General features: G+C 42.4%; 1 protein-coding gene and 1 long non-coding RNA gene across 2 annotated transcripts in view; one reads left to right on the top strand and one right to left on the bottom strand.

Annotated features, from left to right (window-relative positions):
* LOC140515462 (uncharacterized) overlaps positions 1 to 14,539 on the top strand; it is a 38,058-nt gene that overhangs the window by 17,095 nt on the left and 6,424 nt on the right. The window contains exon 2 of the long non-coding RNA XR_011971034.1: positions 2,272 to 2,370. This is a non-coding gene — a long non-coding RNA (uncharacterized lncRNA). The remainder of the gene's footprint in view (positions 1 to 2,271; positions 2,371 to 14,539) is intronic.
* LOC140515597 (olfactory receptor 13H1-like) lies at positions 12,824 to 13,765 on the bottom strand. Its single transcript, XM_072626385.1, has one exon. It carries the CDS (start codon positions 13,763 to 13,765, stop codon positions 12,824 to 12,826), a length of 942 nt encoding a protein of 313 aa, XP_072482486.1.

Below are 14,539 nucleotides of genomic sequence, written 5' to 3'. Positions count from 1 at the left end.
AATTTTTTGGTGTTGTTTGCTCATTTTCCAAACTATTTCTTGACTTTTAACTTTATATTAAAGTGGGACTCTGCTCCCAGGGTGGAGGGAGACACTGTCCCAAGCTTCAGGTTTTTTTTGTGTGGCTGTTTTCAGAGCTAGTTATGAGGGTCTGTAAGTTTTCAGTTCTTCCAAGGTGGTATGATCTAAGGAGAGGTGTGTTTACTACTCTCTTGGCTTGTACTCTGTGAGTGACCACAAGCATTCTCTTCTGTCCTGAAACTGTGTCTGGGCTCCCCTGCAACCACAAGGTCTGGAGTGCTTAGTGCTTCTCCTTACCCTGGGACTCCCAACTGAGACTGGGATTCAGATCCTTTTACGGGCAAAGTAACAGAGTCCAACACCCAGAGCCAGCAAAGGGAACCCTGTAATCTCCTTCTGACTAGTTGTCAGACTCCCCCTCACTGTTGCTGATTCAATTGCCCCCAGGGCCTGCTGCAGGTTTGTTGGAGTGGAGCCTGCACCTGGTACACCGGCCACTGGACAATTCCTGCCTTTTCTTTGCCATCTTGGCTCTACCCTCCTTTTATGTGAGCTGTTCCTTATGTCTGGAATGCTCACCCTCCTTATCTGTCCTGGAACCCTTGGCTCTTTTCAAGGTTCAGCTCAAGTGCTACCTTCTTCTAGAGACTTTTGCTGACCCCCCCTCCTCCATTAGTATTCTCTCACATCTCTAAGTATTTAGTTTTTAATATATCCACATTCACTTATCAGTGAATATGTTGTGTTTCTTTGGGAGAATGTGAGCTCCTTCAAGGCAGGGACTATTTCATTTCTTAGTATCCTTGGTATGTGTCTAGCACATAATGGAGACTTGATAAAAGCTTATTGATTGAGTGATCGATTCTGACTCCAAATTTGATAGATTCCACTCCACCATGCTAAGGCACCACACTGGCAAGATTAATCCCAAGTCATAGATTTTAGGATCCGCACATCCCCAGATTTAATAAGGGAAAGTAGGTTTAGAAAGTGCTGGGGCTTAGGTAGAGGTGGGGCATGGGAAAGGGCTGCCACTGAAAGGTTAATGGGAGCAGGAAGTAGACGCTGGAGACATCAAAGACAAACCTTGGGCTCCATAATTCAAATTAGGCTTATCTTCATCTTTACTGAAACTCACAGGGACTGTGGGCAAAGGTACTATTTCCTGGTGGGACTGGCAATCAGCCCTTAGAAGTACATAAAAGAGGAGCAATGGTTACAACTTGGGCAGACTGTGCACCCACTACTAGGCATGGTCCCACATGACTGGTTTGATAGTTTTTTTTCCAATGAAGTAATCTTCTCAGATAGAAAGGAAGGTTAGGAGGGAGTGGGGAAGGAGGAAGGAGAAGAGAGAGAGAAAGATTCAGCCACCTATCACTTTTGACATAGCCCCCAGTACTGGGGAGCCAACCCAGATCCTCGACTTGTACATGGTCTTTGGCAAGAGTCCAGAGCACATGTGTTACAGGGAATTGCCTAATCATGGGGTCCACTAGAAGGGTTTAGGATGAAGGCTCAGTTCCATAATACTCCAAAGGATAATCCCCCAAAGGCCATAATCCAGAAGGTTGGGGAGGACCTCTCCTGAATATCCCCATTACTCTACAAACAAGAAATATAGTAGGGTCTTGTATTCATATATTTTTAAGTGAATTATGTGACTGAAGATGTGCTGTTCTAGAAAATTTCAATGAGATCCATGGCCACTTAAAAGAGATCAAGCTAACAATCCACACAGAAACCACCCTGACAAATGGATGATATATACCTTTGCTAAGACTGACATGCAGCTGATTGCTCAGTTGATTGTTTGTATACCAGTACACATAATTTGCACAGACCCTGCAGATATTAGCTGAACCCAGCTTCAAATGGGAGGAAGAAAGCATGTGTCCACTGGATGTTATTTGGGAAAATGCATACTACTTTCAATGATCCAGAGATGTTCCCTAACATAAAACCCTATCTTTTTAATACCCAAGATTGTCCTAGTGGTGCTATGTAGCCATGAATTAATTAAAGAATGAATAACCATTTAACTAAGAACTTATTATGGGCCAGTCACTTTGCTAAATGCTGAAGACAGTCTCTATCCTCAAGTCACGTACATCCTAAGAGGGGGAGATGATACTTATAGGGGAGTTTTTGTGTGGGGAGTCTTAGGGATCATGAGTGGAGCTGTTGAACTGTTGATTATCATTTTCTTTCCAGAAGCAATGGTAGTATTGATTTCATTATTGTTTCTAGGACAAGAGATGGAAAGGGAGAAAAGGAGAAAGAGAACATCATGATCTCCAAGGAATCAAGATGTCAGGTGACCCAAAGAAAGCATTGGAGAGACCTAAGGTGAGAGTAAATGGACTGAAGCATATTCCCAATGATGACTAGCCCATAAGAAGTGGCATAACGGATTCCCCAAAATGTATGACTAGAAAAAGAGTTGGGCTAGTTGTATAGGGAGAGTGAGTGATGACCTATGGATGACTTGGGCTCCATTCTCTTATCTACGAAATACTAAAAGATCTAGAGGAAGACTCTGGTACATTAGATAGGCCTTCTATGGAAGACTTGTGGGTAGACTTGGATGAGGAACAGTGAGATGAAATGGCATAGATGGGTTTCAGTTGGCACTGGTGGAAGGAGTACCAAAATCAATGAGACGACAGACCCATTGTGCTATCATAATATTAATATTAGATAGAGAAGTAGTCAATAAGATACCATGCCCCACTACACTTATCAGGTGAAAATATATCTAGATTGACCACAGTCTATGAGCTAGGCCTAAACACCTCCCTACATCCAACAGAAAGTCTTCCAATTGACTGGGCTAGGTTATATAGGGCTTTAAAAGCTAAAGAGAGGCAACAGGAAGCCAGTGGAGTTAATTGAATAGGGAAGTCACGTGATCAGATCTGGGCTGAAGGAAAATCACTTTGGCATAAGTAAGAAGCAGAGAAGGAGCAGAGTGGGGAAAGATTTGAGGCAGGTAGACCAATGTGGAGGCTGTTGCAGTATTCTAGGCATAAAGCACAAAGTACCAAAAACTGGAAGGGACTTTGGTGCATAGAACATACAATATTAGACCTGGATAGGACCTTAGTATACAGATCATGGAAGGTCACAGCTGGAAGGAAACTTGAGAAACTAACTAGTCTAACTCCATTTTATAGAGGAGGAAATTGCTGCCAGAATTAATGTCATGGCTTCAACAAGAACTTGGACCTCTTTTCTTGGTGCTCTTTGCTCCTTCTCTAAGCATGACTGGCTAGCTCCTTTCAAAACCTCTAGTTTAAGGAAAGTACTCAGACTAGTCATGTTTCCATTCCTCCCATGGCTCCACTCATGACTCTGAACTTTCTCTACCATGCTCCATGTATCTCCCTCCCTAGCTTACCCCTGCCCCCTTTCACCTTCCTTTTATGAGTTATCTTCTTCCATTAGAAAGTAAACTCCTTGAAGGCAGGGATTGTCATGCTTATATTTGTATTTTCAGCACTTAGGACAGTGCCTGATACGTAGTAAGTGATTAATAAATGCGGGACTTCACTTGACATGTTATAATGCATACTTTGGAGCTACTATCCCAACTGCCACTCATAATGAGTAGACCTACTAGGCTTACTCAGGGCTCTAGAAGAGCTCCAAGGGGTTGGAGGTAGCTTTCTAAAGCTATAACTCATAAGCTGCCACTGCTGTTCTTCCCTCTATAATTTTTAATTAATATCAGTTGATATCAATTCATCGACTAGACTTAATTAGCTTTTAGAAAGGAATATTTACTAAAGTAGTATAGCTGGTAACATTATTCTTCCCCGAAATCTGTGACGCACTCTCCCTCCAATATACACAAAGTTCAGAGGAAAGTGGGCTTAAGCTTAAGAGACTGTGTAACTTACAACTCCTGGAAATCCTTTACCTGGAGTCCTCAAGATGTGTCCCTTAGGTGTGGTAGGACTTATTTGCTGGGCTATTTGTAGAGCATTGAATCTGCTTTTCCTTAAGACCACTCTGTCCTTGGCTTCTGATGAAGACAGTGCCATCACACTCTCTGGGAAAACTGCTAGGATGCTGAGGAAAAAGGACAAAGCCTTCATACCCTTTAAAGTTCACAGGATCCCTCCAGCTGAGGGATTGAGGATTGGACTTGGCCAAGTTCTGGACCTTTACTCCGCCCCTTGAATCAATTCCTTCTCAGGAGTTAGATGAAAAACTCTCTCCTCTCAGCTACCAGGCATTCAACTCTATGATAAAAGTTTTTGCCTTTAGCTTTTAAAACCCTATACAATTTGGCCCAAAGCTGGAGCCAGCTCTTACCAGCTTGGGAAAGCTATTGTTAAAATTTTTAGCATGAGCATGTACACCCTGGAAATCAACAAATGCTACAAATCAGGGCTTGATTTACTGTTTCATTGATTAAGAAAATGTCAGTGTCGATTAAATGAAAAAATGTATCCGGTGCACCAATCCCCCCCCCCCCCCCCCCCGCCCCAGTTGTTACACATTTACCAGCACATCTTGTCTTGGCCCCAATCTATCTTTCTAGCCTCATTGGATATTACTGCCCCCCGCCCTTGTACTCTTTGATCAAGTCAAATTGACTCTTTCCTCGTACAGGAGAATTTATTGCCTGCCTCCATACTTGTACACTGGGCATGCTCCATGCCTGGAATGTACTCTCTCCTTGCCTTCATCTCAGAGAGTCCCTCTCTTCCTTAAAGATGTAGCTCAGGTACCATATTCTGCATGAAATCTTTCCTGATACCTGCCCCCCAATGCTAGTACTGTTCTTCCCAAACTACTTAGTATATAACAACTTTGTATTAATTTGCATTTAACCATTTTCTGTTTATGCTACACATCTATTTATATGTACTCATTGTCTCCCTCACTAGACGATGAACTCATTGCAAACAAGGATGATTTCATTCTTTATGCTTGTTTCTCCAGAGCCTAGCACAATGCCTGGTACACAGAAGGATGCTCGTTTATTGACTGATTGATATGCTCAAGTTGTGTGATATGAGACAACTTATACCTTTCCTCTGAGCCTCAGTTTCCTCCTTTGTACAATGAAGGGGTTGGATTAGAGGGACATTTTATGTGGTAGGGTGACTCCCAGCACTCCCAGCTTTCTGGTCCTTACCCACTCTCTAACCATTCTTTCCCCCTCAGACCCTTTCTTTTGCCTCTCTCTAACATCCTTATTATTTAGTGCTGGTTAGTCTAGCCGTCTGTGTTGGTGTTTTATTTCCTACTGGACACTGTCCCCCATGAGGATTGAGAGCGTACCTAATCTCAATTTTGTCTCTTCTCCCGACATCTAGTGTTGTGGACAGTAAGTGTTTAATAAATGTTTGCTGATGAATTAATGGCCAGGATTATCCTGCCACACAGTACAATCTCTCCCCCTGAAGGCACATAAACACAAATGGCTTCCCATTTGAATAACCCACTCCCTTTTCAATTTTAATTGATTTTGACATTATTTCTTTTGTTAATTTTCTTCTGTTCTAAATGCAAATTGATTTCATGGAGCCAAAGTGATAAATTAACGTTCTACAGATCCAGGGATAATAGTCTCTCACGGCATGTACGCACACTACTCTCTTTCATTTCAGCCTAGAAAACTCGAGGGTTATGTTGTAAGCTACTGTCACAAGATTTCTCAGATCATGCTTGGATTATTTCTAATAAAATCCTTTATCCTCAGCTCTCAGTTACAAACTATTTAAAGGGAAGCACATGGGACGGTTTTTTGCCATTTGCCGAGAGGGAAAACAAACTGATGCTTCTCAGAAAAGGGCCCAGAAAATGTAGGCACACTGTGGTAGTCCTGCAGATACATGAAAGTCTGAACCACTGGCAAGGGGTATTACCTGTATCTCCCAAGCTGTTCCTGCATTTCCTCTTATAGAAGGCACCAAAATTGAGCTTCACCACAGCATCTTTCTGGGCCTCAGTTTCCTCATCTGTAAAATAAGAGAATGGATAGTGTAACATGGTGACACAAATGCTGGATTTAAAATCAAAATTTTTTTGTTCACTTATCTCAGTTGTGCCTGACCTTTTGTGACCCCATTTAGGGTTTTCTTGGCAAAGATATTAGAATGGTTTGCTATTTCCTTCTCCAGTGGATTCATTTTGTCAGGCAATCAGAGGTTAAGTGATTTGCCCAGGGTCACATAGGTAGGAAGTATCTGAGGTGGAATTTGAACTCAGGTCTTCCTGACTCCAGGCTCAATGCTCTATTCACTGAGTCACTTAGCTGCCTCAAATCAGAATACTCAGGTTCAAACTCCAGCTCTGAAATGTGGAGGTCAGTCAATGATTGTGGAATAGGGGCAGCTTGGTGGCCCAGGGGAGAGCGTACCAGGCCTGGAGTCAGGAAGCCCTGGGTTCAAATCTGGCCTTAGGTATTGACTTCTTGTGTGACCATGAGCAAATCACTCAAATTGCTGTTTGTTTTGATTTCCTCATCTGTAAGATGGGGATAATAATAGGTTGCTGTATCAAATGAGATATTATTTGTAAAATGCTTAGCATAATGCCTGGCACATACTAGGTGCTATGTAAATGTTAGCTATTATTATTATACACATCTTCAGACTTTGTTGACATGTTTTTTTTTTTATGAACATTTTTTTTCTTTTTTTTTATTTATTTAACTTTTAACATTCATTTTCACAAAATTTTGGGTTCCAAATTTTCTCCCCTATTGTTCCCTCCCCCCACCCCAAAACACCGAGCATTCTAATTGCCCCTACACCAATCTGCCCTCTCTTCTATCATCCCTCTCTGCCCTTGTCTCCATCTTCTTTTTTGTCCTGTAGGGCCAAATAACTTTCTATACCCCTTTACCTGTATTTCTTATTTCCTAGTGGCAAGAACAGGACTCGACAGTTGTTCCTAAAACTTTGAGTTCCAACTTCTCTTCCTCCCTCCCTCCCCACCCCTTCCCTTTGGAAGGCAAGCAATTTAATATAGGCCAAATCTATGTAGTTTTGCAAATGACTTCCATAATGGTCGTGTTGTATAAGACTAACTATATTTCCCTCCATCCTATCCTGTCCCCCATTACTTCTATTCTCTCTTTTGATCCTGTCTCTCCCCATTAGTGTCGACCTCAAATTGCTCCCTCCTCCCCATGCCCTCCCTTCCATCATCCCCCCCACCCTGCTTATTCCCTTATCCCCTACTTTCCTGTATTGTAAGATAGGTTTTCATACCAAAATGAGTGTGCATTTTATTCCTTCCTTTAGCGGAATGTGATGAGAGTAAACTTCATGTTTTTCTCTCACCTCCCCTCTTTTTCCCTCCACTAATAAGTCTTTTGCTTGCCTCTTTTATGAGAGATAATTTGCCCCATTCTATTTCTCCCTTTCTTCTCCCAATATATTTCTCTCTCACTGCTTGATTTCATTTTTTTAAGATATGATCCCATCCTCTTCATTTCACTCTGTCTCTATGTGTGTGTGCATGTGCGTGTGCATGTGTGTATGTGTAATCCCACCCAGTACCCAGATACTGAAAAGTTTCAAGAGTTACAAATATTGTCTTTCCATGTAGGAATGTAAACAGTTCAACTTTAGTAAGTCCCTTATGACTTCTCTTTGATGTTCACCTTTTCATGCTTCTCTTCATTCTTGTGTTTGAAAGTCATATTTTCTTTTCAGCTCTAGTCTTTTCATCAAGAATGCTTGACAGTCCCCATATTTCATTGAAAGACCAATTTTTCCCCTGAAGTATTATACTCAGTTTTGCTGGGTAGGTGATTCTTGGTTTTAGTCCTAGTTCCTTTGATTTCTGGAATATCCTATTCCACGCCCTTTGATTCCTTAATGTAGAAGCTGCTAGATCTTGTGTTATCCTGATTGTATTTCCACAATACTTGAATTGTTTCTTTCTAGCTGCTTGCAATATTTTCTCCTTGACCTGGGAACTCTGGAATTTGGCCACAGTGTTCCTAGGAGTTTCTCTTTTTGGATCTCTTTCAGGTGGTGATCAGTGGATTCCTTGAATACTTATTTTGCTCTGTGGTTCTAGAATCTCAGGGCAGTTTTCCTTGATAATTTCATGAAAGATGATGTCTAGGCTCTTTTTTTGATCATGGCTTTCAGGTAGGCCCATAATTTTAAAATTGTCTCTCCTGGATCTTTTTTCCAGGTCAGTTGTTTTTCCCATGAGATATTTCACATTATCTTCCATTTTTTCATTCTTTTGGTTTTGTTTTGTGATTTCTTGGTTTCTCATAAAGTCATTGGCCTCCATCTGTTCCATTCTAATTTTGAAAGAACTGTTTTCTTCAGTGAGCTTTTGAACCTCCTTTTCCTTTTGGCTAATTCTGCTTTTGAAAGCATTCTTCTCCTCATTGGCTTTTTGAACTTCTTTTGCCAATTGAGTTAGCCTATTTTTCAAGGTGTTATTTTCTTCAGCATTTTTTTGTGTCTCCTTTAGCAGGGTGTTTACTTGTTTTTCATGCTTTACTTGCATGTCTCTCATTTCTCTTCCCAGTTTTTCCTCCACCTCTCTAACTTGATTTTCAAGACCCTTTTTGAGCTCTTCCATGGCCTGAGCCCATTGAGTGGGCTGGGATACAGAAGCCTTGACTTCTGTGTCTTTCCCTGATGGTAAGCATTGTTCTTCCTCATCAGAAAGGAAGGGAGGAAATACCTGTTCACCAAGAAAGTAACCTTCTATAGTCTTATTTTTTATCCCTTTCCTGGGCATTTTCCCAGCCAGTGACTTGACTTCTGAATATTCTCTTCACACCCACTTTGCCTCCAGATCTGCGCAGCTAGAGCTTGGAGTCTGAGATTCAAATGCTGCTTCCCAGCCTCAGAGCTTTGGTCGGGGGTGGGGCTGCTATTCAGTGTGAGATTAAGTTCAGTTGCTCTGGTGGGGGCAGGGCCGCCCCACGGGCTCAGTTCCCTCAGGGGGTGTATGAAGAGACCTTCAACAATGGATCCTGGCTCTTGCCTGCTTGGGGAGCCCTGGTCTGCTCCTGCCTCCGCTGCTGCCTCCCAAGGGGGCCTGAGTTATGGGGGCACCCCACTCCCCTCTCGGCAAGCCGAGAAGAACCTCTCACCAACCTTTGGGGCCTGTGGGTGGAGGGACCCATGTGGCTGCTGGAGATTCCATCCCTGAAGCCTGCTGGGATCTGCTTCTCTTGGTGCCTCGCGGCCAAGGCAGGGCTGGGCCTCGGCTCTGGGTCTGCAGCGCGACAGACCTTTTGTGAGAGGTTTTCAGGGCTCTGTGGAACAGAAATCTTGTCTGCTCCATTGTTCTGTGGCTTCTGCTGCTCCAGAATTTGTTGGGAGTTCGTTTTTACAGATATTTTATGGGCTGTGGGTTTGGAGCTAGCATATGTGTGTCTTTCTACTCTGCCATCTTGGCTCTGCTCCTTGACATGTTGATTAGTTTTGCCAAACTGCCTTTTCTTTTTCTCAAATAAGAAATTTTTTTCTTACAAACCTTGACTTGCTGGATAGGCAAGGGAGGAGGAAGGAAAGATACAGGAATGAAGATGGTATAAAAACAAAAAGTATCAATAAAAGTTTGTGTTCTTTTAAAAATTCCATCTCTGCCATGTTGCTGTGTAGCTTGGACAATGGCTAACTCTCTCTGGGCCTCAGTTTCTTTATCCCTAGTTTTGTCTCTTCTCTGGTACCTACCACAGTACTTTACAAGTGGTAGGAGCTAAATAAATGTTTGTTGAGTGAATGAAAGAATGAATGACTCAGGGCATGGATACTCAATCTTCTTTACCACTAACTCTATGTCTGGGCAAGTCTCCCTTCTCTGGGCTCATTTTCTCCACAAATAAGTGGGATATAAGGTAGAATGTGCTCTAAGCAAAGGGTATTAGCAATTTGAGGAGGAAGGGGCCACTTTTATCCTCTTGGGTAAGGTTTGTACCTCTTGTTTCAGTAAGGCTGAAAAGGTTGGTTAGAGTTATGTTATAGAAAACCTTGAATGCCAGACTCAGGAGTTTATTTTTGATACATAATGGGGAACTATTGGAGGTGTTCGAGTTGCCTAGTGACATGATCAGAGTGAGGAGGTTAGAGGACATCTTGGGCAATTGTGTGAAGTCTGGCTCAGTGAGAGGAGAGATTAGATGTTGGGAGGCTAGTTAGGAGGCTGTTACCAAAGGACAGGCAAGGAAGAGTATAGCTGTGTTGTCCTTGGAGTTAGCAAGACCTGGGTTTGCATCCTACCTCTGTCACTTGCTAGTTATGTGACCCTAGGCAAGTTGCTTGACCCCTCTGAGTCTCCTCTGTAATATGGAGATAGTAGTTCCTATAAGAACCTGTTACATAAGATTCAAAAGAGATAACATTATGTAAAATATTTCATACACTTTGAAGTGCTAGACTAATGTCGATGATGATGATGATGATGGGATGTAGGGTTAATTAAGGTGGTAGTAGTGGAAATGGGATGGGGCAGGCAAAATAGACAATGTGAGGAGTATAACCTAGGATAGGGGTGGGGAACCTATGGCCTGGAGGCCAATGTGGTCACAGGTTCCCCCCTCCCTGCTAGATCTTGATAAATCACTGGATAGGGTGGGGCTGGGGAGGGGGACAGAAGGAAGAGTCAAAGATGGGTCTAAGGTTACAAGTCTGATTGGGAGGATGGTGGTGCTATAGATAGATGGTGTCACCTGTTTAGCTCAATTGCATGAAATGTGAGCTTTCAGAGGTGTGGATCTTCAGAGGAAAGAGAAACAGATTTGAAGTCAGAGGATCTGAGTCTGAATCCTACATCTGCTAATTAATGTTGGTGGAACCTTGGGTAAATCACTTCATCTCTCTAGGCCTTAGTTTCCTCATCTGTAAAATGAGAGAATTGGATTAAATGGCTTTGCAAATTCCTTCTAGTTTGAAATCTTAAGACTATGAGCCTTGATCTCTCCATGCCCACCATTCCTTTTAAACCTAAGTTTATCCTCACCTTGAGTTTCAGTTCTTCCACTGATGAGTGTTCACCTAGGACATCTCTTCTGCTTTGGCTTCAGTTTCCTCCTTTTCCGATCTGGACCCTATAGGCAATTAGTTAAATTATACACTGTTCCCTTTACTGGAATCCCTTCCCTCACTGTCCTATCACTGCTCAGGCCTTGCCAAACCCAACCCTCAGTCACTCCTTGTTGCCAGCTTTGAGTGTCCCTCTTGAAAGAGTGTTCACTCTTTCTCACCTTCCCCATACAATGCCAAGTCTCACTGATTGTTCATGCACAACATCTCCCCTACTCATCCTCTTCTCTCCACTCACATATCAGCTACCCTAGGTCAGGGCTCTCCTGGATTACTGCCATAACTTCCTAACTATTCCTAACTCAGGGCTAGTGTCTCCAACCTTTCCCCTCTCCAATTCATCCTCCACATGGCTGCTAAAGAGATTTTCCTAAAGCAGATGTCAGACTATGTTTTTTTACTTCCTTTTTCAAGAAGTTCCAGTGGCTCCCTATTGTTTTGAGGATGAGATATAAATTGATGAAATATAAACTTTCTAATCTGGGTTCCCAATGCTTTTCCAGACATAGTGCATATGACTTCCCTTTTTACATTCCAGACAAACTGGCTTCCTTGCCATTCTTTATTTTTTTAAATTAAATTAAATTTATTTTTGTGTTACAGTTTAAGTTCTGAACTGTCTTCCTCCCTCCCTCCCTATCCCGCACAAAAGGCCACCATTTGATATATATTTATAAATATATGTAAAACCATACTATGCATACTTCTAGGTTATCAGTTCTTTCTCTGGAGGTAGATAGCATTTTTCCTTCATAGGTTCTTTGTAGTTGATTTGAGCAGTTAGAATACTCAGAATAATTTGGTTGTTCACAATTATTTTTGAACAATATTGCTGTTACTATATACAACATTCTCTTTCACTCTTCATTACTTCATGCAAGTTTTTCAAAATAATCAAGTAGCTCATCATTTCTTACAGCACAGTGGAATTCCATCACAATCACATACCACAATTTGTCCAGCCATTCCTCAATTAATGGGTGTCCCCTCAATTTCCACATCTTTGCCACCACCCTTTTCCTTTTTCCCCAGTCTCCTTGGGAAACAGACTGCATAGTGCTATTTCTGAGTCAAAGGATATGCACAGTTTTATAACTCCATTGTTATCTACAATGGTTGGATCTGTTCGCAATTCCATCAATAGTGTATGAATGCTCAACAATTCTGAAATAGCATGTTTCATCTCTCCTCTCCATGGCTTTTCACTCCCCTCCCTCACCTCTACCTTGTAGAATCCCTAGCTTCCTTCAAATCTGAGCTCAAGTATTACATTCTACATGAGGTCTTTCCTGATCTCTGCAGCTTTCAATGTCCCCTCAAGTGGCTTTGTATCTTAGATATATTTGGCATTTACTTTTCTCTCTACAAATTCTCCTTCACCAATGTAATGTAAGTTTCTTGAAAGCAGGGGTACTTTCATTTTTGTCATTGAATCCCCAGTCATACCAGAGTTTGGCACAGATTGGATCATAGGATCTTGGATTGAGGGCTGGAAGGAACCTTGGAGGTCACTGAACCCAGCCCAACCACTTTACATATGAGGAAACTTGAGGTTAAGAGGGTGACTTGGCCAGGATCACATACCTAGTGAGTGCCTGAGGTAGTATTCAAACCCAGGTCTTCCTAAATCTAAATCTATTGTACCAGGCTTAATAATTACTTGTTGAATAAGTGAATGAGCTCATCCCTTAGTTCAGTGATCATTCCATTTTCTCTCTTTACTCATCAGGACTTTATTGCTAAAATTTAGGGAGCCCTCAAGATTTTTCTTTCCCTCCAATCAATTTCCTGAGGACACCTTTAACATCCTTATTCCTTAGGGTATAAATGAAAGAATTCAACATAGGGGTAACTGCCCCATAAAATATTGATATGACTTTGTCCTGATCCTGGGATTCTTTAGATTGGGGCTTCAAGTACATATAGATGGCTGTCCCATAAAATATGGTCACGACTGTCAAATGGGAACCACAGGTAGAGAAAGCTTTGAGCCTGGCCTCCATGGAGTAGATCCTGAGCACAGCTGGCACAATGCGGATGTAGGAGATGAGGATAAAGGTGAAAGGCAAGGGCAGTGTAAAAGTACTAATGACCAGACCCAGGATCAGGCTCATGGGGGTATCTGAGCAGACAAGCTTCAGTAAGGTTTGGATCTCACACATAACATGGTTGATGATGCTGTGTCCACAGTGATGAGCTGGAATAGTAATGACTGGCATTACAGAAATGAAGAAGTTGCTGACCCAGGTACCTACGGCTATCTGAGAGCAGACTTGGTTGCTCATGATGACGTTGTAGCATAGAGGGTTGGAGATGGCAATAAAGCGATCATAGGTCATGACAGCAAGGAGGAGACACTCAGTCATCCCCAGGAACAGGGAAGTGGTCATCTGGGCATAGCAGCTGGTGTAGGTGATGGTGGGGAAGTCTTTGAAACAGTAGGCCAACACGTAGGGCTCCCAGCTGGTGGAGTAGCAGTTGTCAAGGAAGAACAGGTTGCTGAGGAAAAAGCACATGGGGGTATGAAGATGAGAGTCTCTTTGAATCACAATGACGATGAGGCTGTTCCCTAAAAATGTCTCCAGGTAGAGGCACAAGAGCCCAGTGAAGAAGGCAGCCTGTACACGGGGCTTCTGGGAAAAGCCCACCAGGATGAATTCTGTGACCTCAGAGTAGTTAGTTGTCTGTAGCCCGTCCATTGGGCCCCCTCAGCTGCAAGGGAAAGAGACAAAACAGAGCATCTTCTACAAGGGAGATGGGGGACAGGAAGAACTTTTCAGTGGCTTCTGGAATGAACATTCTCAGCTTTAAGTCAAAATTGTGCTGGACTCTTGCCAGAGGGTTAGGCTCATGTTGCACATGTTGATGGAAGATGGAAAAAAGGTCTGGGGATTTGGAAAATCGTTTTCCTATGAGCAAAGTTTTTTTTTCCTTTTTGATCTGGACCTATGCTTTCATCAGTGTGGGGAACTCTGAGTGTGAAAATTCTCTCCAGCAATACAGATTGGCAACCCACTTGTAACTTATTTAGAGAGTTACCTGGGGCACTGAATGGTTAAGTATTTTACCCATGATCAAGTAGCTACATGGCCACTCTGCAGCCCACTATTCACTATGACATGCTGCCTCTCAGCAAAGGTTAACAAAGGATCATTTTATTCTGGAGAGAAGGAAATTGGCCACATTTACATGATGTCAATAATTTCTGGTCGATTTCATAAAAGATTCAGTGAAAGAGGTTGATTGTTGCTATAAAGAGCAAATAGCCAAATGATTGACCAAGCCTTTAATTGAAATGGGTGATGCTTTTGGCATCTAGCCTGTGTATGAGATGCATCTCCCTATGAAAATTAAATTCATACAATCTCAAAGTTGAAAAGGAACTCAGAGTTCATTTAATTTAATCTGTGCCTGGACAGGAAGTGCCTCTTACAACATCCCCACTAAGTAGTCATCCAGACTCTGCTTGAAGC

This window comes from Notamacropus eugenii, chromosome X (genome assembly GCF_028372415.1).
Source record: "Notamacropus eugenii isolate mMacEug1 chromosome X, mMacEug1.pri_v2, whole genome shotgun sequence".
Taxonomy (NCBI): domain Eukaryota; kingdom Metazoa; phylum Chordata; class Mammalia; order Diprotodontia; family Macropodidae; genus Notamacropus; species Notamacropus eugenii.
This window is presented reverse-complemented; position numbering and strand designations above follow the sequence as displayed.

Excerpts from the sequence above, each read along its gene's own strand:
- LOC140515597 (XM_072626385.1), bottom strand. The coding sequence starts at position 13,765 with ATGGACGGGCTACAGACAACTAACTACTCTGAGGTCACAGAATTCATC.